The sequence below is a fragment of the Gavia stellata genome, chromosome 33 (genome assembly GCF_030936135.1).
Source record: "Gavia stellata isolate bGavSte3 chromosome 33, bGavSte3.hap2, whole genome shotgun sequence".
Taxonomy (NCBI): Eukaryota; Metazoa; Chordata; class Aves; order Gaviiformes; family Gaviidae; genus Gavia; species Gavia stellata.
The window spans coordinates 3059272-3076388 of record NC_082626.1 but is presented as its reverse complement, the minus strand read 5'-3'; the positions used below and the strand labels follow the sequence as shown (position 1 = coordinate 3076388).

General features: G+C 67.5%; 3 protein-coding genes across 3 annotated transcripts; all 3 read left to right on the top strand.

Moving 5' to 3' along the window:
* The first annotated feature begins 107 nt into the window (after positions 1-107).
* On the top strand, positions 108-2626 carry LOC132320076 (lysosomal acid glucosylceramidase-like). The gene is made up of 8 exons (XM_059832255.1): positions 108-273; positions 670-803; positions 886-1058; positions 1160-1397; positions 1560-1784; positions 1898-2061; positions 2220-2345; positions 2484-2626. The coding sequence occupies exons 1-8, from the start codon at positions 123-125 to the stop codon at positions 2584-2586; spliced, it is 1314 nt and encodes a 437-aa protein (XP_059688238.1). The 5' UTR covers positions 108-122; the 3' UTR covers positions 2587-2626.
* A 4487-nt stretch (positions 2627-7113) lies between these two features.
* On the top strand, positions 7114-10593 carry LOC132320113 (lysosomal acid glucosylceramidase-like). Its single transcript, XM_059832327.1, has 9 exons — positions 7114-7138; positions 7349-7540; positions 7905-8038; positions 8382-8554; positions 8668-8902; positions 9733-9957; positions 10035-10198; positions 10282-10407; positions 10488-10593. Exons 2-9 carry the CDS (start codon positions 7390-7392, stop codon positions 10591-10593), a joined length of 1314 nt encoding a protein of 437 aa, XP_059688310.1. The 5' UTR covers positions 7114-7138; positions 7349-7389.
* Positions 10594-14073: 3480 nt separating this feature from the next.
* Positions 14074-16697, top strand: LOC132320017 (lysosomal acid glucosylceramidase-like). The gene is made up of 10 exons (XM_059832114.1): positions 14074-14140; positions 14296-14487; positions 14576-14722; positions 14900-15033; positions 15219-15391; positions 15494-15731; positions 15811-16035; positions 16117-16280; positions 16383-16508; positions 16589-16697. Exons 1-10 carry the CDS (start codon positions 14074-14076, stop codon positions 16695-16697), a joined length of 1575 nt encoding a protein of 524 aa, XP_059688097.1.
* The last annotated feature ends 420 nt before the right edge of the window (positions 16698-17117 follow it).

The window sequence follows — 17117 nt, the reverse complement described above, 5'->3', positions numbered from 1 at the left end:
TACGGGGGCAGAGGCGGCACCCCGGGGCAGGCGGGAGAGCTCTGCCAGGGTCGCTGCCCCCCCCCTGCCCGTGCCCCCCAGGCGCCCGGCCCTGCAGCCCCAAGTACTTCGGCCGCGATGCCATGGTGTGCGTCTGCAACGCCACGTACTGCGACACGCTGGACCCCGTGGTCCTGCCGGCCCCGGGCACCTACGTCAAGTACGAGAGCAGCAAGGCCGGCAAGCGGCTGGAGCGCAGCGAGGGGAGCTTCCAGCGCAGCCTGCGCGCCCCAGGTACCTGCTGCGGCCGGCGGAGACGGGCCGGACCCTGCCTGCAACCCGCCGTCACATCGGCTTCGCTCCCTGCAGATCTCGTCCTGACCGTGGACACGACACAGCGGTACCAGAAGGTGAAGGGTTTCGGTGGCTCCGTCACCGACGCGGCTGCCATGAACGTCCTTTCCCTGCCGGAAACAGCCCAGGATCATCTGCTGCGCTCGTACTTCTCGGAGGAAGGTAAGAACATTGGGGGAGGCGGGAGGGACGGTGACGGGGACCCTGCGGGCCTCTGCCTGGGCACAGGGACAGTGACGGGGACCCTGCGGGCCTCTGCCTGGGCACTGGGCAGGGCTTGGAGACCTCCTGTCCCACTGCCCACCTCTGCCCGTCCCACCCCGCTGTGCCTGGCAGGGCTGGAGTACAACCTCGTCCGGCTCCCTATGGCCAGCTGCGACTTCTCCCTCCATGCCTACACCTACGATGACGTTCCCTTCGACTACGAGCTCACCCACTTCAGCCTGCGAGATGAGGACACGAAGCTGAAGGCGAGTGACGGGAGGGAGCGGGGTGGGAGGCGGTGGGGGCGCAGGGGCTCAGCTCAGGTGGTCCCTCTGCCCCCTCCTGCAGATCCCCCTCCTGCACCGAGCCTCCGCCATGAGCAAGCGGCCACTGTCGCTGTACGCCAGCCCCTGGACCTCCCCGACCTGGATGAAGACCAGCGAGTCCTTCGTGGGGAAGGGCACGCTGAAGGGGCAGGCAGGGGACAAGTACCACAAGACCTGGGCCAACTACTTTGTACGGTAAGGAGCGCCTGGGGTAAGGGGACGGGGGAGATACCCAGGGGATCCTCGGCGGTGGCGTTGGGGAGACCCCATGGCTCACCCCTCTCCCCTGTGCCCAGGTTCCTGGACGAGTACGCCAAGCACAACCTGACCTTCTGGGCGGTGACGGCGGAGAACGAGCCCTCGGCCGGGCTGATCAACAACTACCCCTTCCAGTGCCTGGGCTTCACGGCCGAGCAGCAGCGGGACTTCATCGCACGGGACCTGGGCCCCGCGCTGGCCAACAGCTCCCACCGCCACGTCCAGCTCATCATCCTGGACGACAACCGGCTCCACCTCCCGCACTGGGCCAAAGTGGTGAGTGTGGCGTGGGGTCGGCGAGCCGGGGCAGAGCCCCAGTCCTGCTGGCACAGCACATCCCCGCAGAAGGCTCGGCCGCTCCGTCCTGCAGCGCGAGGGCTGGGGCGCTGGCTCTCTGCCCGGCGGGAGCCGGTGGTGGCTGACTTTTCTCCCTGCCAGGTCCTGGAGGATGAAGAGGCAGCTCGCTACGTCCACGGCATTGGCATCCACTGGTACCTGGACTTCATTGGTCCCATACAGGACACGGTGGTGCCTACTCACGAGCTCTTCCCTGACTACTTCATCCTGGCCACGGAGGCGTGCATCGGGGCCCATTTCTGGGAGAGGGATGTGATCCTGGGCTGCTGGGAGCGAGGGAACCAGTACAGCCACAGCATCCTGATGGTGAGGCCCCTGCATTGTCCTATGCGGTGGGCCCCGGAGAGGGCTGCCGGCGCGCTCCCTCTCCCGTCAGCACCTCGCTCCTTCAGCAGACGTCTGGACTATTCCTGTTGCAGAACCTGAACCACTTCGTGGCCGGCTGGACCGACTGGAACCTGGCCCTGGACTTGGAGGGGGGCCCCAACTGGGTCAAGAACTACGTGGACAGCCCCGTCATCGTGGACACCAGCGAAGGCATCTTCTACAAGCAGCCCATGTTCTACCACATGGGGCACTTCAGGTGGGTCGGGGCCCCCCAACACGCTCTCAGCTGCCCAGGCTCCAGCTCCATGGTTGCAGTAGCAGCTTGTCGGGCGGGGAGCGGGGCCGGTTTGTTGGGAGAGGAGTTCTGGGCTCTGACTCCCTTCCTGGGGTTGCTTCTTGCTCGTGTCCATGCAGTAAGTTCATCCCCGAGGGCTCCCAGCGCGTGGGGCTCGTTGCCTCCAAAGAGTCCAAGAAGACGGACCTGGAGTACACGGCTTTCCTGCGCCCCGACGGCGCCGTGGTGGTGGTGGTTCTGAACCGGTGAGCGATGCAGCCTGGCCCACGAGCATGGGACCCCGTCCCGCCGGACCACGCGTGTGGTTCGTCCTGCTGAGCCTTGCGCACCGCTGGTGCTCGGGAGCTGCTGCAGGTCTGACCCTGCTGCTCCTCACCCTCCAGGTCCCTGCAGAACGTCACCTTCGGGCTGGCTGATACGGTTGGCCTCATTGCAGCCGTGGCTCCGGCCAGCTCCATCCAGACCTACCTGTGGCAGCGGCAGTGACGCAGCTGGGACGCCCGTGGCTGGCCAGGGGCCGGACTGAGCTGGGCCGGGAGAGCAGCCCCACACTGCCCGCCGGCTCGGGCCTGGGAACGTGGAGGAGGCGGCCCACCGCTATCTGCGCCGCAACGGAGGCGAGCGTTCGGGCGAGCTGGAGGAGTGAGCTGGCTCGGGGAGCACCGTGCACATGCAGGAGGGTTGGGGACACCGGTGCCCCTTGGGGTGGAGATCCTACAGGCTGTGAACGCTGTTTTCTGCTGCTCTGACATTAAACGCTGATGCTGCCTCTATGTCTGTGGCTGGAAGAGAAACGTCCAGGTCCCTCCCCTGCTCCCGGCTGCCATGGCTGGGTGCCGCCCGGGCACGGAGCCCGCAGGAGTCCCGAGAGCAGCGCAGAGCACCTGGAGCCCCGCGGGGCGGCCCCTCTCCCCCCCACAACTCGCAGTGGGGCTTACCCTGCTGCGGAGGTGCTCCAGAGACCAGTCTGGTCCCAGTTTCAAGAGCGTGCTGCCTGGCAAGGGGTTAAGCCGAGCCCGGGTGCTCTCCCGCTGCCTTTGTGGGCAGGTTTAGGAACTGGCAGGCAGCTCAGGATTTACCCTGCACACAGATGCTCTGGGTTCTGGAGCGGGGCGAAGTGCCTGGGCACCCGCCTCGGTTGAAGCCCTGGGCAGGGATTGCGACCAAGCTTCAGCTTTCCGGGCTTTTCCTGCCAAGCTGGAGCCGCTTGCAGCCCGATGCTGGGGTGGGGGGGTGCGTGGATCACATCTCACCCAGCCCAGGGTGCAGGGGCTGGAAGCGGAACCGGCTCCAGGAGCATCGCAGCACACCGGGTTCGGGGTACGAGCTGGCTCTGGATGGGGTCAGGGCATCGGCAAGCTTCTCCCGGGGCTTTGCAGGGCTGGAAGCGGAACCCGCTCCAGGAGCATCGCAGCACACCGGGTTCGGGGTACGAGCTGGCTCTGGATGGGGTCAGGGCATTGGCAAGCTTCTCCCGGGGCTTTGCAGGGAGAGGGATGCCGGCCAGGCTGCAGCGGCCCTGCGCTGGGGCGTGCTGTCCTCTGCGGGGACCGGGCAGGGCTGTTCCTGCTGCGACGAGGAGGCTCAGGGTGCACCAGGGGCTCAGCACCCGCTGCGGAGCCGGGGCAGCTTGAGCAAGCGGGCACGGGGCCAAGAGTGGGTGCTGAGCGCGGGCACACCCAGGAAGGAGGGAGGGAGCTCGGCGGGCGTGCTGAGCGAAGGATTAGGGCAGGGAGGTCGCGATTGCAGGCAGGGTGAGGAAGAGAGGCCGGGGCTGCTGGGCCGATCCGGGTCAGCCGGGTCGAGGCAGGCAGGATGCGGCCCGGGGATGCTGTCAAAGCTGACAGCAGCGACGCTGCGTGGGCCGGGCACAGCCCAGCGCCAGCTCCGCAGCGCCCGGGGCAGCGGGTAAGTGCGTGACAGGGCCACCCTGGGAAGCTGGCACGTCCTGCGCCGCGGTGCCACCGGGACGCTGCTCTGGGACAGGAGCCCTGGGACCCCCCAACATCGGGGGGGTGCCCGAGTCCTGGGGAGAGCTGGCTCTGCGGAGGGGCACAAGCACCCCGCTCCTGCCCGGAGGCTGTGTTTGTCCACAAGAGGGAAATATTTCTCCAGGATCGCAGCGACATGGAGCCCCGCTCCCACCATCCCGCTCCCAGCATCCCTGTGCCTGGGTGCAGGACCGCTCCTCCACCTCCTTCTTCCCCAGGTTCCTACTTACTGGATTCCTTTAACGTTTTACCGGCCCTGGTAATAAAAGCCAATGTCCGGATGGTGAATAATCCCGGGACACGTACCCTTCTCCCTGCGCTCTGCTCGGCTCTGAAGGACTGACTAGCTCTGGGTTAAATGGAGAGGGGGCGAATCCTCCAACGTTGTTGGGCTTGGCTCATTAATTCTTGTGCAAAGCGTTGGCTCATTTTGGGGCGCACATGGGCTGGTGGCTGCTGGGGCTGGGAGGATGGGACCCCCCCCCAGCAGCTGGCCTGGAACCAGTGACCACCAGTAAGGGTTGGGTCTCCCCATGCTCAGGGCCGAGGTCCGGCAGCACCGAGCGGCAGCGAGGCTCTGCGCACCCGGCTCCCGCTTTGGCACCGACGTTTTTCAGAGTCGCCATCCCCGTAATGGCAGCTCAGCCCCGGCTCCATGTCCCCAGGGTCCCCATCCCCACGGGTCTGGCTAGGGGACAAAATTCACCCCCCAGGCTCCTCCGCCTGCTGCGGGGCAGGTCCGCGAACGCCGTGAGAAACCCCGCGCGCTGGGAGCGGCGGCAAGAAGCGGCTTGGAGAGGATTTGGTGGGGCTGCCCAGCATCTCCCGTGCCAGCCGCTCCGCGCCGAGGCGTTGCCCTTCCCCTGGGTCTCACTTTTCCTGCTCAGCAGGAAGCTCTTATCAGTCCGTGGTGATAGGGATGAGCTCCAGCGGCCTCCGCAGTGTTTTTGCTCCCGGGAGCTGTGGGGGCTGCGGGGACCCGAGCCGGCTGCGGGGCTGTGGCCGGGCGGGGGGGCAGGCAGAGCCGGACCCCAAAATGGGGAGGGAAAGGGGGTAAGGGGCATCCGGGGCGGCTGGCAGCGGGCCAGGAGGCAGCTGATCACCATGGGGTAGCAGGGGCTGACCTATTAACCCCTCCCCAAAATTGGGGCTTATTAGCCTGGGTGTAGCAGCCGGCTGACACCTTAGTCACAGCTGGGGTGGGGGACCCATGGGGCAGAGGGACGGGGCCAGCAGCTTCCTTCCCGGGCTGCCTGTTTGCCCCGTGAGTCGTAACCGGGGGCTGCCCGGCCCCGTCTGCCCCTTCCCCGCTGGCAGCTGGCCTGGGCGCCCCACGGCTCGGCCCCACGGCTCGGCCCCACGTGGCTTGGCCGCACGTGGCGGCGCAGGGCAGTGCTGGAGGGTAGGAGGAACTTTGATGAATTGAATTGCCCCACAGCTGTATCTGATATGCCAGAAAAGGAGAAAATTAGTCATGAAGTGCTGCTCCACCCGGAGAGGGAGAGCTAACGGAGTGCTTTAACCCTGTGGAGGGAAACTCGGAGCCCCGGCGTTCGATGCTCTTGGGCAGGCGGAGCAGTGGCCGGGAGCTGGCTGCTCCCTGTCCCCCTGGGCCACCCCTGCGGAGGGGTGCTGAGGGCGTCCCCGCAGTGACGGCTGCGTGCATGCGCGTCCACGGGCGCGGGCACGTCCCGGGTGATGCGACCAGGACCAGGCGGTGTCTGCGTGCCTGGGTGAGCCGGCTCAGTTCAGCCCTGGCTCTTTGGACTGGGAGGGTTGCTCTCAGAGGAGCAGGGAGCGTTCCCGGAGCCGTTTGTCACCAGGCACGAGGAGCACAGCTCTGCCTCTGGCACGGCCAGTGTCGGGGCCGCGGGTTCCCCTCCGCGGGTCTGACCCGACAGCGCTGGCCTGGCTGCCATTGCCGGGGCAGGAGCTGGGGCACTTGCCAGCTTGCTGCCGCCGCCGCCGCCTTCCGTGCTGCGCGCTGAGGTGGGGCGAACCATGCAAAAGGCTTGGGCAGGGCATGGCAGCGGCCCCAGCTCCTGTGTGGCTGTAGCTCCGGGTCCTTCTGCTGCACCGAGCCGTGCAGCCATGTTTGCCGTCCCTGTCTGGGGGTCCTGGACCCTCCCCACCCCGGGTGCACGGCCACAGCAGCTCTTGGTGGGGGGAATGGGGGAAGCGGGGTGATGGGCAGGGGTAAATCGCCCAAGGTGCTGTTAGAGCTCATTAGCAGGACAGCCTCCGGTGCCCGTGAGCCCGCCCGTGGGCTCCGCTGTGCCTCCAGGGATTCATCCAGACCCTGCCTGACAAAAGAAAGAAATCAGCTCTTCATCCAGGGTGTTGCAGCGGGTTCTCCGAGCTGCCCCGTGCCGCATCTCCCTGTGTCGGTGGGGCCTTTGGCATAGCCGGAGGTGCCATGTCCCCGTCTCGCCTCTCTGGGGGCTGACACCCTTGCACGGCAACAGAAGGTGAGGGGGACCCGGTGTTCCCCGGCTCCGGCCCCACGGCGAGGAGACCTACGATGGTCCGGGTCCAAGACCAGGTGTAGGTACGGGCCGGGAGGAGGGCAAGGAGGAGCTGTGGGGGTGGGAGAGGGTGTGCTGCGGAGGGAGGTCTCGAAGCGGCTCCCCGTAAAGGCGAGGTGGGGAGGCTGGAGCCGCCTGAGGAGGAGGAGGAGGGCTGGCGGCAGCGCAGGTTGGGGAGCAGCCGGGGCGGAGGCGGGTGGGCTGCAGGCTCCTGGGAGGGATGGACCCACCTCACCTTCCCGCAAGGCGAGGGTCTTTGCGGGGGGGTGGGAGGACGGAGGGTGCCACAGGAGCTCCCCGGCAGCAGAAGGAGGAGTGGGGGCAGAGGTGACGGTGCCGATCCAGCCGGGGAGCACAGCCTGCCCCTCCGCCCGCGCCTGCCTTGGCTGAGGGTGCCCCTGCTTGTAGGCTCTGCAACCCGGGACCCGCCGGAGCTGGGGGGACGTGGAGGAGCCATGGGGGCTGTCGGCGTCCTGGGCTGGCTGCTGCCGCTGCTGCTGCAGGCGGTGCCCCGGGCTGCAGGTGAGCGCAGGGATGTCGCGGAGGTGGCAATGGGACGGCGCGGCGTGGGCGCTGGGGTGCCCTGGGACGGGGTCAGGAGCCCGGGGGCAGCGCCGGAGGTGGGGTGCCTGGGGAGGTGACAGGGCGCGGAGCACGGGGCAGAGGCGGCACCCCGGGGCAGGCGGGAGAGCTCTGCCAGGGTCGCTGCCCCCCCCTGCCCGTGCCCCCCAGGCGCCCGGCCCTGCAGCCCCAAGTACTTCGGCCGCGATGCCATGGTGTGCGTCTGCAACGCCACGTACTGCGACACGCTGGACCCCGTGGTCCTGCCGGCCCCGGGCACCTACGTCAAGTACGAGAGCAGCAAGGCCGGCAAGCGGCTGGAGCGCAGCGAGGGGAGCTTCCAGCGCAGCCTGCGCGCCCCAGGTACCTGCTGCGGCTGGGCAGGCGGCGGGTGCCACCGCAGGACCCCCAGGCACCACGAGCTGAGCCGGGGTCTCCCTCGCAGGGCTGCTGTTGCTGCTCAATGTCTCTGTACTGTACCAGCACGTGAAGGGCTTTGGTGGGTCTCTCTCCGATTCTGCTGCCCTGAACATCCTGGGGCTGTCGCAGCCGGCCCAGGACAACCTACTGCATTCCTACTTCTCCGAGAACGGTGAGCAATGAGGGTACCGGCAGTGTGGGATGGCTCCTGGGGTCTCTGGAGGTGGCTGCGCCCCTTCCCGCTGCAGGGACACCCCTCACCTGGGTGCCTGCTCTGATGCCGCTTGATGCCTTTCCTGCTCCGCAGGGATTGAGTACAACCTCATCCGGCTCCCCATGGCTTGCAGCGACTTCTCCGTGCGCCCCTACAGCTACGACGATGTCCCCCACGACTACGAGCTGAAGCACTTCAGGCTGGCGGAGGAGGACGTGAAGATGAAGGTGGGAGGCTGAAGCCACTGCCATCAGCACCTTGTTCCCTCTCCCGCCGGAGCTCCTATGAGTGCCAGGACCCCTGTGACCAGGCGCTGGCGAGCCCCATGCATGGTGGAAGGGTGCGTGGGGACAGCCCGTGGGAGCTGGCACCTCCTCCGGGGCACGTCCTGGCGCATCCCGGCTGGCACTGCCAGGGTGCGGAGCCGGGGCGCCCTGCCATGGGGTGGTGCTCGAAGGCTGCCGTTCCCCGCGGAGGTCCCTTGAGTGCTCCCCTTCCTCCCATGTTGGGCCGTGTGGTTTTGGGGGGCTGCAGCTGGAGCTGAGCTGGTCCCTCTGCCCCCTCCTGCAGATCCCCCTCCTGCACCGAGCCTCGGCCATGAGCAAGCGGCCGCTGTCGCTGTACGCCAGCCCCTGGACCTCCCCAGCCTGGATGAAGAGTAACGGGGACGTCCGCGGGAAGGGCACGCTGAAGGGGCAGGCAGGGGACAAGTACCACAAGACCTGGGCCAACTACTTCATCAAGTACCGTCCCCCGGGGCCGGGATGCCCGAGGACCGCAGGGTGCTGGGGAGCGGGTTGGGGCGGGCAGAGGGTGGGCAGGCACGGCTGACGCTGCCCCCCCTTCCCCGCACCAGGTTCCTGGATGAATACGCCAAACACAACGTGACCTTCTGGGCGGTGACGGCGCAGAACGAGCCCCTCGCAGCGCTCCTGACGCCCCCCCAGTTCCCCACCATTGCCTTCACCGCCGCGCAGCAGCGGGACTTCGTCGTCCGCGACCTGGGCCCCGCGCTGGCCCGCAGCCCCCACCGCACCCGGCTCATCATCCTGGACGACCAGCGCATCCACCTCCCGCACTGGGCCAAAGCGGTGAAGAGCAAAGCCCGCCGCCCTGCCCGGCTCCTTCCTCTCCCTCCACTCCGCGTCCCACCCAAGCCTTGGGTTTTAGCTGAAAATTAAGCCAACAGCCGCTCCCAGCCCTAGACGGAGCAGGAGGCAAACCGGGTGGGCCGGAGAGGGAGCCGGAGCCGGCTAATTTGGTAGCAACCGCCTCCGCGTGTGCCTGGCTGGAGCAGGGACGGGAGGTGGCATCCGCGTCCCGGATTCCCACAGTGCGGTTTGCACAGGCGCTGCTGGTGTGCCAGCACCTTCTCCAGGCAGAGTTTCGGCTGATCCGGCTTCCCCTTTGCAATGCTGAAGAGCTGTTTGTGGGAATTAACTTAAACTAAAAGGAAAGAAACTAAAACGTGCTCCTGCCCCTGCCTCGAGCGAGGCTGGAGCTGCAGGGGAGGGCGCAGCACCTCCCTCCCTCGCCTCGAACCCGCAGCTCCCGGGGACCAGGCAGGGCTGTGGTCCAGGACCGCACCGGGGGGGATGCGGAGGGAGGACCAGGCAGCAGCGGGAGCCATGCGGGGCGCAAGGAGCCCACCGAGGGGCACGTCTACCCCCACACACCTATTGCTCTATACCCAACGGGGTGCCGGAGCCATGTCGGGGTGCCGGAGCCATGTCGGGGTGCTGCTCATGGCTTGCTGCTTGGGGTGCAGGGGCGGGAGCCTGCGGTGCCCGCAGGAGGGGACAAGAGGGGAGGCAGGTGGCCCTAGGAGACCCCGCTGGCATTTGGGGTCCGTGTGTCCATCCCCACGGAGCTCAGGGCGCTGGTGGCCCTGGTGCGAGGCGTTTCCTCTGCTCTCCCCCAGGTCCTGGGCAATGCCACCGCTGCCCGCTATGTCGCCGGCGTGGGGGTTCACTGGTACCTGGACGGCATCGTCCCGGCCAGCTGCAGCCTGGAGGCCACCCACAAGCTCTTCCCTGACCATTTTCTCCTCTACACGGAGGCCTGCAGCGGCTTCCTCACCCTCCGGTTCTCCGTGTCCCTCGGCTGCTGGGAGCGAGGGGACCGCTACAGCCACAGCATCCTGACGGTACGGTCCCCCGGCACTGCCCGCCCGGGGCTGGGGGCCCGGCTCAGCCCTGCTCAGCCCCCTCCCCGCCTGCCCAGGTCCTGAACCACTTCGTGGCCGGCTGGACCGACTGGAACCTGGCCCTGGACATGGAGGGGGGCCCCAACTGGGTCAAGAACTACGTGGACAGCCCCGTCATCGTGGACAGCAGCAAGGACGTCTTCTACAAGCAGCCCATGTTCTACCACCTGGGGCACTTCAGGTGGGTCGGGGCCGGGGGGGCTCAGGTGCTGCCGCCAGCCCGAGACTGGGGGCACGATCCCTCTCCTGCTCTTCTCCCCGCAGCAAGTTCATCCCCGAGGGCTCCCGGCGCGTGGGGCTGCACAGCAGCCGCCGATGCCTCATCTGTCAGCTGGAGCACGTGGCCGTCCTGCGCCCCGACGGGGCCCTCGTCCTGGTGGTCCTCAACAGGTCAGCGGGGCAGCCCGGGCGGGGGGACGCGGGGCGATGTTCGGCTTCGGCGACCTGTTCAGCCCCTCTCGCTCCCCCAGGTTTGGCTGGGATGTGCCGTTCGGGATCCAGGACCCCGCCGTTGGTTTCATCGAGACCGTGGCTCCGGCCAACTCCATCCAGACCTACCTGTGGCGCCAGCAGTGACGGCCGGGGCAGTGCTGGGGACGGCGCCGAGTGGTTGGGGGTCTCCAGGGCTCAGCTTGTCCCCCACCCTTTCCAGCACACCTCAATGGTGGAAGCCCATCGGCGTGGTGACCCACTGCTGGGGGTGCAGGAGGGACGAGGGGTCCTGCCCCCGTGAAGGGGCTGCACGTGCTCCCGGCGCTGGGGTCTCGCCAGGGCTGCCGCTGCTGGCACTTCCCAGCCTCCCCCCTCCCTCCCCGGCACCCCCCCAGCCCCCTGAAAGCTCCTGCTGCGCCGTCTCCTGGACCACGCTTCCACACGTGGCTCCCTTGAAACCTTCGCGTGTGTCTCGGGTGCCAAGTAAAGCCGTGACGCGCTCCCTCTGGTATGCGCCGTTCCCGTCAGTGTTTCCTCTACGCTCTCGGAAATTGCTCGGTTTTCCTCGGAGAGGCGGCGAAAGGCGAGGGGTGCCCCGGAGGGCTCCATCCCCGTGGCCCGCGTGTGGCTGCCTTGTTTATCGCTGCAGCTGGAGCCTCAGCCGCTTGCCAGCTCTTGATTCGTTTCATACGTGCTGTTGGTTTTCCCCAGCCTACTCTTTTTTTTTTTTTTATTTTAAATCAAAATGTCCTCTTACACCAGGGCAGACGCTGTGGAAAAGGCCGAGTAAATTATATCAGTGTCCCCATCCACCAAACCTCGCAGACGAATTAGGTTGATGCCATCTCTTCCAGAACTCACGCCGTTGGCCGCATCCAGCCACCCTCCGCTGCTGTGGCCTCCGGACAGACTCCCCTCTATTCCGGCTGTGGCCGACATCGAGGTGGGAGCCCACAATTACCTGGCCATCCTGTTTGCTCTCTTTAAATACCAGTCACAGTATTTGCTCGCTCCAGCCTTTGGGAACGTTACCAGCATCTTTGAAGTCCTGGAATGAGAAAGCCAGAGCGCTCCTTGGCAAACTCCCCTTGTGTGTGAGCTGTGGAGTTGCTGATGTTGGGGAAAAAAAGGCAAAAAAAAAAAGAGGTTTAACAGCTGTTTTCTTGGAGTGCGGCATGAAGGTGGCACTGGGCTCCGTCTCAGCCCTGTTCACGGGCGCATCCGCCCGTCCTGCGTTTTTACGGATGTTCCCGGATAGCGCTGGCCCAAACGGCACCTGGGCTGCGGGCGCTTCTCAAGGTACGCCAAAGCTCTGCCAGGCAGGGAAGGTGCATACGGAGCCCCGCACCCCCAGATGTTCAGCAGCGCTCAGGGACGCGTGTGCAGGGAAATGCATCGGCACAGCCCCTCCGGGCGGGCTCCACGCTCCCTGGCCATCTGGAAACGCATCTGCCGCAGGGCTGGTACCTTCCCTCCACGCCCAAAAAGCTTGACGGGGAAACCGAGGGATGCAACATCCCCGGCAGCGGGTGTGAGGGGCCGGGGTGAGGCTGGAGGAATTGCCCCCATCGTCCCCGCCAGCCGTAGCCTGAGCCCGGGGGGTCCTTGCTCCGGTCGCAGCGGGAGGAGCGGTCCCCAAGCGAGGGGCTGTGGTCCCCGGGCGAGGGGTTGCCCCCCTGGCCACCTGCACGAGCAGCATCGGGGGGACACCGGGGCCAGGCTGGGCAGACGCTGCCTCTCCCGTGCCTCTGCCCCGCTCTCCTGTTTCTCCTGATGGGCAGGTGCCTGCAATTAGGAAGGATCCCAAATTAGAAGGTGCGGAGCCCAGACTTGTTTTGCAGATGATAAACTGCTGCAGCTTGCTCCACCCAGCCTGGCTGCGGGCGTGGGGCTCAGGCGTGGGGGGCACAGCCCCACGGCAGGGGTGAGCGGGGCCCCGGCCAGCAGCACCTGCACCCCGCCGCTGCGCCCATCGCCTTCTCAGCCGGCCGGTGAGAAGCGGGGTGCAGTCGTCCCTGCCGCGGCCGGCCGCTCGTGGGGTTGCCCACGGCCCTGGCAACGCCTCTGCCCATGCCATGGAAGTTGCTGGTGCCGCCACAAGCCGGGCACGGGTCGTGGCTGCGGCACTGGCTGCCGACACCTCTGGGCAAGAGGTGCCCGCGGCAAAGCCGAGCCGCTGCCGGGTGGGAGTCGAGGCCGAGCAGCCGCCCGACCCCAGCAGGGACGCCTGGGTGGGCACGGCCACCCGGCCCCTGCCCGGGGGTGTCCTGGGGAGACACGGCTGCTTTCGTGGGGCTCTTTGCCAGGGGAGCGCTGCACTGGGGCTGGGCGGAGGGGGCTGCGGGGGGGCCTCTCTGGGGTGATGGAGGCACTTGGGGAGCTGGTGGGCATCCCGCCCCCCCTTCCCCGGCTTCCCTCTGGCCACGGGGACAGGTTTCATGAGAGCTTTGCAAATGCTGCGGTGAGTGTTGAAAGTTCTCATTGGAGCGAGGTTGCAAAATCATCCCCGGGCTCCTCTTCAAATGCATCGAGTCCCATGAGCTGTCCTCTCCCGGACTCACCTTTCCTGCTCTGCCAGACGCCGTCACCTCCTACCACGCACAGCCAGAAAGCAGGTCCTGCCGCCCCGCTGCCCGGCGCCCAGCAGAGACGTGGCAAGAGGGTTTTCTGGCAGCGGGTGAGTACCCTGAGTCCGGAGCGGCTTCATCAGCCGGTGGGGATGGGGATGGCCCCGGAGAGCAGGACCACGCTGAGGCCATGCCCGCGGCGCTGGGCAGGGTGTGGGAGGCGATGCGTGCGGGACGGCCTGCCTGGCCCCGCTCCCCATCCCGCACAGTCTCGGGGAGCGGCGAGCTGGCACCGTCCCACCCTCGCGTCCCCCTGCCCGGGGGCAGCCGCCTGGCACCGGGGTCCCGAGGCACGGAGGTGGCTCCTCCCGTGCCCTCGTCAAGAAGCTCCTCGCCCAGGCTCACGGGAAGGACAGGGCGGGGTGGGAGCATCCACAGGGAGCAGGGAAAAGCGGGACCCCCCTGCGCCGGGGGCTCAAGCCCCAAAGCGTTCTGGCTGGGCAAGCCCCAGCTGCCACGCTCGCGGGGTTGGGAGCGTGGAGCTGTTTGCTCTCGGCCGCGGCTCGGGAGGCACCGGGGATGCGTGGAGTGGAGCAGCACGGCACGGCACGGCACGGCGCAGCTGTGGGACGAGCAAAGAGGGCGAAGGAGTGGGAGGGAAGCGATGGGAGTGAACCGAGCTGCCGGGTACGGCTGGCGTGGGTGGCTGGGAACGCCAGGCTGGTGGGCGCGGGGTGGCACACGCTCGGGGGGCTGCACCCCCAGCCAAGATGAGGCCAGAGGTGCCCATGGGTAAAGCGGTGGCACGGGAGGGAAGGCGAGGGCTGGGGCTGTGGGGAGCGGGCAGGGCGGCGGGGGCTCAGCCCTGGCAGAGGGTGCTGGTGCTCCCCGAGGCTCCCGGGCAGGGGGACGCTGGGGCTGTTCCTGCCCTGGGTCTCTGTCCCCGCACGGGGCTGAGACAGGGCGAGAGGAGCTGATTGCTGACACCCGCCGCCCCGTTCCCAGCCCCGGTGCTTGCCGTCAGCATTCAACCAAGCCGCACTGCAGCAGAGGTGCCATGGGACCTGCGTGCGCCGGTGTCCTGGGCTGGCTTCTGCTGGTGCAGGCAGCGTTGCGGGCAGCAGGTAAGTGCCGGTGCCGTGTCCCCGAGCAGAGGGCTGGGGAGGTCAGAGGTTTGGAATGGCAAAGCTGTGGGTTCGGTGTCCCTGGTGGGTCGAAGGGGAGAGCTGGGCTCCTGCCACAGCCCGCTGTGCCTGCCCGGACTCTCCTCCTGCCGCAGGCGGCCGTCCCTGCGATGCTAAGGACTTCGGTCACGGCTCGCTGGTGTGCGCCTGCAGCGCAACGTACTGCGACACGCTGGACCCCGTGGTCCTGCCGGCCCCGGGCACCTACGTCAAGTACGAGAGCAGCAAGGCCGGCAAGCGGCTGGAGCGCAGCGAGGGGAGCTTCCAGCGCAACGCCGAGACCCCAGGTACCCGCCGCAGCCGGATGCTTGCCTGCGCACCAGGGAACAGAGTCCATCCCTGCGTGGCGGCTGCGACGATGTTTGTCCCCCGCAGATTTCCATCTCACCCTGGACACAGCGCAGCGGTACCAGAAGGTAAAGGGCTTTGGTGGCTCCGTCACAGACTCGGCTGCCATCAACATCCAGTCCCTGTCCAAGGATGCCCAGAACCACCTGCTCCGCTCCTATTTCTCCGAGGAAGGTGAGCCTGGGGCAGGGCGATGCTGCTGGGTGGCAGGGCCGGTCTGTCCGGCCTCCCCTGCTCGGGGTCTGGCTGCTGAGACTCGTGCCGAGGGGCTGGGAGGCTGCTGGAAGCCGGGGGGGCTACAAGCCCCGAATACACCCCAAGGATGCCCATCACTGCCCACCCTGTCCCCAGGCATCGAGTACAACCTCGTGCGCGTCCCCATGGCCAGCACCGACTTCTCCGTCCGCCTGTACACCTACGCTGATGCGGAGGGCGACTTTGAGCTGAAGCACTTCAACCTGACGGAGGAGGACACGCGGATGAAGGTGAGTCCTGCAGGGCGAGCCCGAGGCACCGGGGCTGCAGCCTGGGTGGGATAGGACGGGATGGGAAGGGCTGGGAAGAGGGAGCACCTTCCCGCTGGTGGGGAGGGAGAGGACTCATCCTGCCGCCTGCGATGCCGGCGCTGGGGCAGACCTGGAGAGCTCGCTGCCATCCCGGTTCTCCCCAGATCCCCATCCTGCGGGCAGCCCAGGCAGTGGCCAAGCGGCCGCTGTCGCTGTATGCCAGCCCCTGGACCTCCCCGGTCTGGATGAAGACGAACGGCGCGATGACGGGGAGGGGGACGCTGAAAGGCAGCCCCGGGGACAAGTATCACCAAGCCTGGGCCAAGTACTTCATCCGGTGAGGGGCCGTGGGAGCGCGGTGGGTGCCGGTGTCACCGTGCCCAGGGCTGGGGCTGGTGCTGCCGCGACGGGGCCATTCACCCTCTGCGCCCGCGCTCAGGTTCCTGGACGAGTACGCCAAGCACAACCTGACCTTCTGGGCGGTGACAGCGGGGAACGAGCCCACAGCCGGCGAGATCGTCTTCTACCCCTTCCAGTGCCTGGGCTTCTCCCCCGAGCACCAGCGGGACTTCATCGCACGGGACCTGGGCCCCGCGCTGGCCAACAGCTCCCACCGCCACGTCCAGCTCATCATCCTGGATGACCAGAGGGTGATGCTGCCGTACTGGGCCCAGGTGGTGAGTCCCCACGGCGGCTCTCCCGGCCCCACGGCGGCTCTCCAAGCCCTGGGCACTGGTGACTCCTTTCTCCTGCCAGGTTCTCAAAGACCCTGTGGCCGCCAGCTACATCAGCGGCATCGGCATCCACTGGTACCTGGACTTCCTGGCGCCCATCGACCTCACGCTCTCCATCACCCATCACCTCTTCCCGGACTATTTCCTCCTCTCCACGGAGGCCTCCACCGGCTCCTACTTCTGGGAGCCCAGGGTGGTGCTGGGCGGCTGGGACCGCGGGAGCAAGTACAGCCACAGCATCCTGACGGTAGGGCTCGGCGGGGGCCGCTGGCGCGCCGACCACCCCCTGCGCCCACCCGCAGCTCAGCGCCGTCACCTTCCCCCGCAGAACCTCAACAACTACGTGACGGGCTGGACCGACTGGAACCTGGCCCTGGACATGGAGGGGGGCCCCAACTGGAGCAAGAACTACGTGGACAGCCCCGTCATCGTGGACAGCAGCAAGGACATCTTCTACAAGCAGCCCATGTTCTACCACCTGGGGCACTTCAGGTGGGTCGGGGCCGGGGGGGACCGGCAAGGGTCTGCCGGCTCCGGCTGCCGGCTCCTGCTGCCGTCCCGGGCACCACGCTCACGGCTTGCTCGTCCCTGCAGCAAGTTCATCCCCGAGGGCTCGCAGCGCGTGGGGCTGGCTGTCTCCAAGAAGTGCCGCCGGTGTGACCTAGAGCACTCGGCTTTCCTGCGCCCCGACGGCGCCGTCGTCCTGGTGGTCCTGAACCGGTGAGTGGCTCAGCCCTGCGCCCCGGCTCGAAGCCCGGCTGCCCGCTCTGACCCGCGTCTCCTTCTCGCATCCCCCACAGCTCCCCCGTGGACGTGTCCTTCGGGATCTCCGACCCACGGGTCGGCTTCATTGAGGCCACGGCTCCCAGCGACTCCATCCAGACGTTCCTGTGGAAGCAGCCAGCCTAGCGCGGCCGCGGCTGGCGGAGGAGCGAGGGGCCGGCACCGGGAGCGGGGTGCTGGTGGAGGGCTTGGGGACGGGCCCCTGTGTGGGGCGGGGGCTGTGGCACGGCCCCTGCGGCCCCACAACGCCCCGGGGGAGCTGTTTGATCTGAGGGCTGCAACGCCTGCTCTTTTCTAGATGTTTTCATAAAATAAACAGGTTTTCTACAACCGCGCCTGCGCTCCCTCTGCCCTCCCTTGCCGCCGGCTCAGCGGGCAGGACTGTGCCGGGAGCCAGAGGAGGAGGCAGGTTTGGGGCTGGCGGTACCTGCTGAGCCCCGTGGGGTCCCATCCTGCCTCTGCCCGCGTTCCTGGGGGCACCCTACCAGGCACTGGGCTGCAGGGAGGGCAGGGTGCCGTCACCCCGAGGGGCAGCATCCCCCGGGC

What these genes read in the sequence shown, in the direction of transcription:
- LOC132320076 (XM_059832255.1), top strand. Translation starts at nt 123, where the DNA reads ATGGTGTGCGTCTGCAACGCCACGTACTGCGACACGCTGGACCCCGTG. An exon ending in ATGAGGACACGAAGCTGAAG is followed by an intron (nt 804 to 885) that starts GCGAGTGACGGG and finishes CCCCTCCTGCAG; the next exon opens with ATCCCCCTCCTGCACCGAGC. An exon ending in GTGGTGGTGGTTCTGAACCG is followed by an intron (nt 2,346 to 2,483) that starts GTGAGCGATGCA and finishes CTCACCCTCCAG; the next exon opens with GTCCCTGCAGAACGTCACCT.
- LOC132320113 (XM_059832327.1), top strand. Translation starts at nt 7,390, where the DNA reads ATGGTGTGCGTCTGCAACGCCACGTACTGCGACACGCTGGACCCCGTG. An exon ending in TCCCGCACTGGGCCAAAGCG is followed by an intron (nt 8,903 to 9,732) that starts GTGAAGAGCAAA and finishes GCTCTCCCCCAG; the next exon opens with GTCCTGGGCAATGCCACCGC. An exon ending in GTCCTGGTGGTCCTCAACAG is followed by an intron (nt 10,408 to 10,487) that starts GTCAGCGGGGCA and finishes TCGCTCCCCCAG; the next exon opens with GTTTGGCTGGGATGTGCCGT.
- LOC132320017 (XM_059832114.1), top strand. Translation starts at nt 14,074, where the DNA reads ATGGGACCTGCGTGCGCCGGTGTCCTGGGCTGGCTTCTGCTGGTGCAG. An exon ending in GGCAGCGTTGCGGGCAGCAG is followed by an intron (nt 14,141 to 14,295) that starts GTAAGTGCCGGT and finishes CTCCTGCCGCAG; the next exon opens with GCGGCCGTCCCTGCGATGCT. An exon ending in ACAGCCACAGCATCCTGACG is followed by an intron (nt 16,036 to 16,116) that starts GTAGGGCTCGGC and finishes CTTCCCCCGCAG; the next exon opens with AACCTCAACAACTACGTGAC.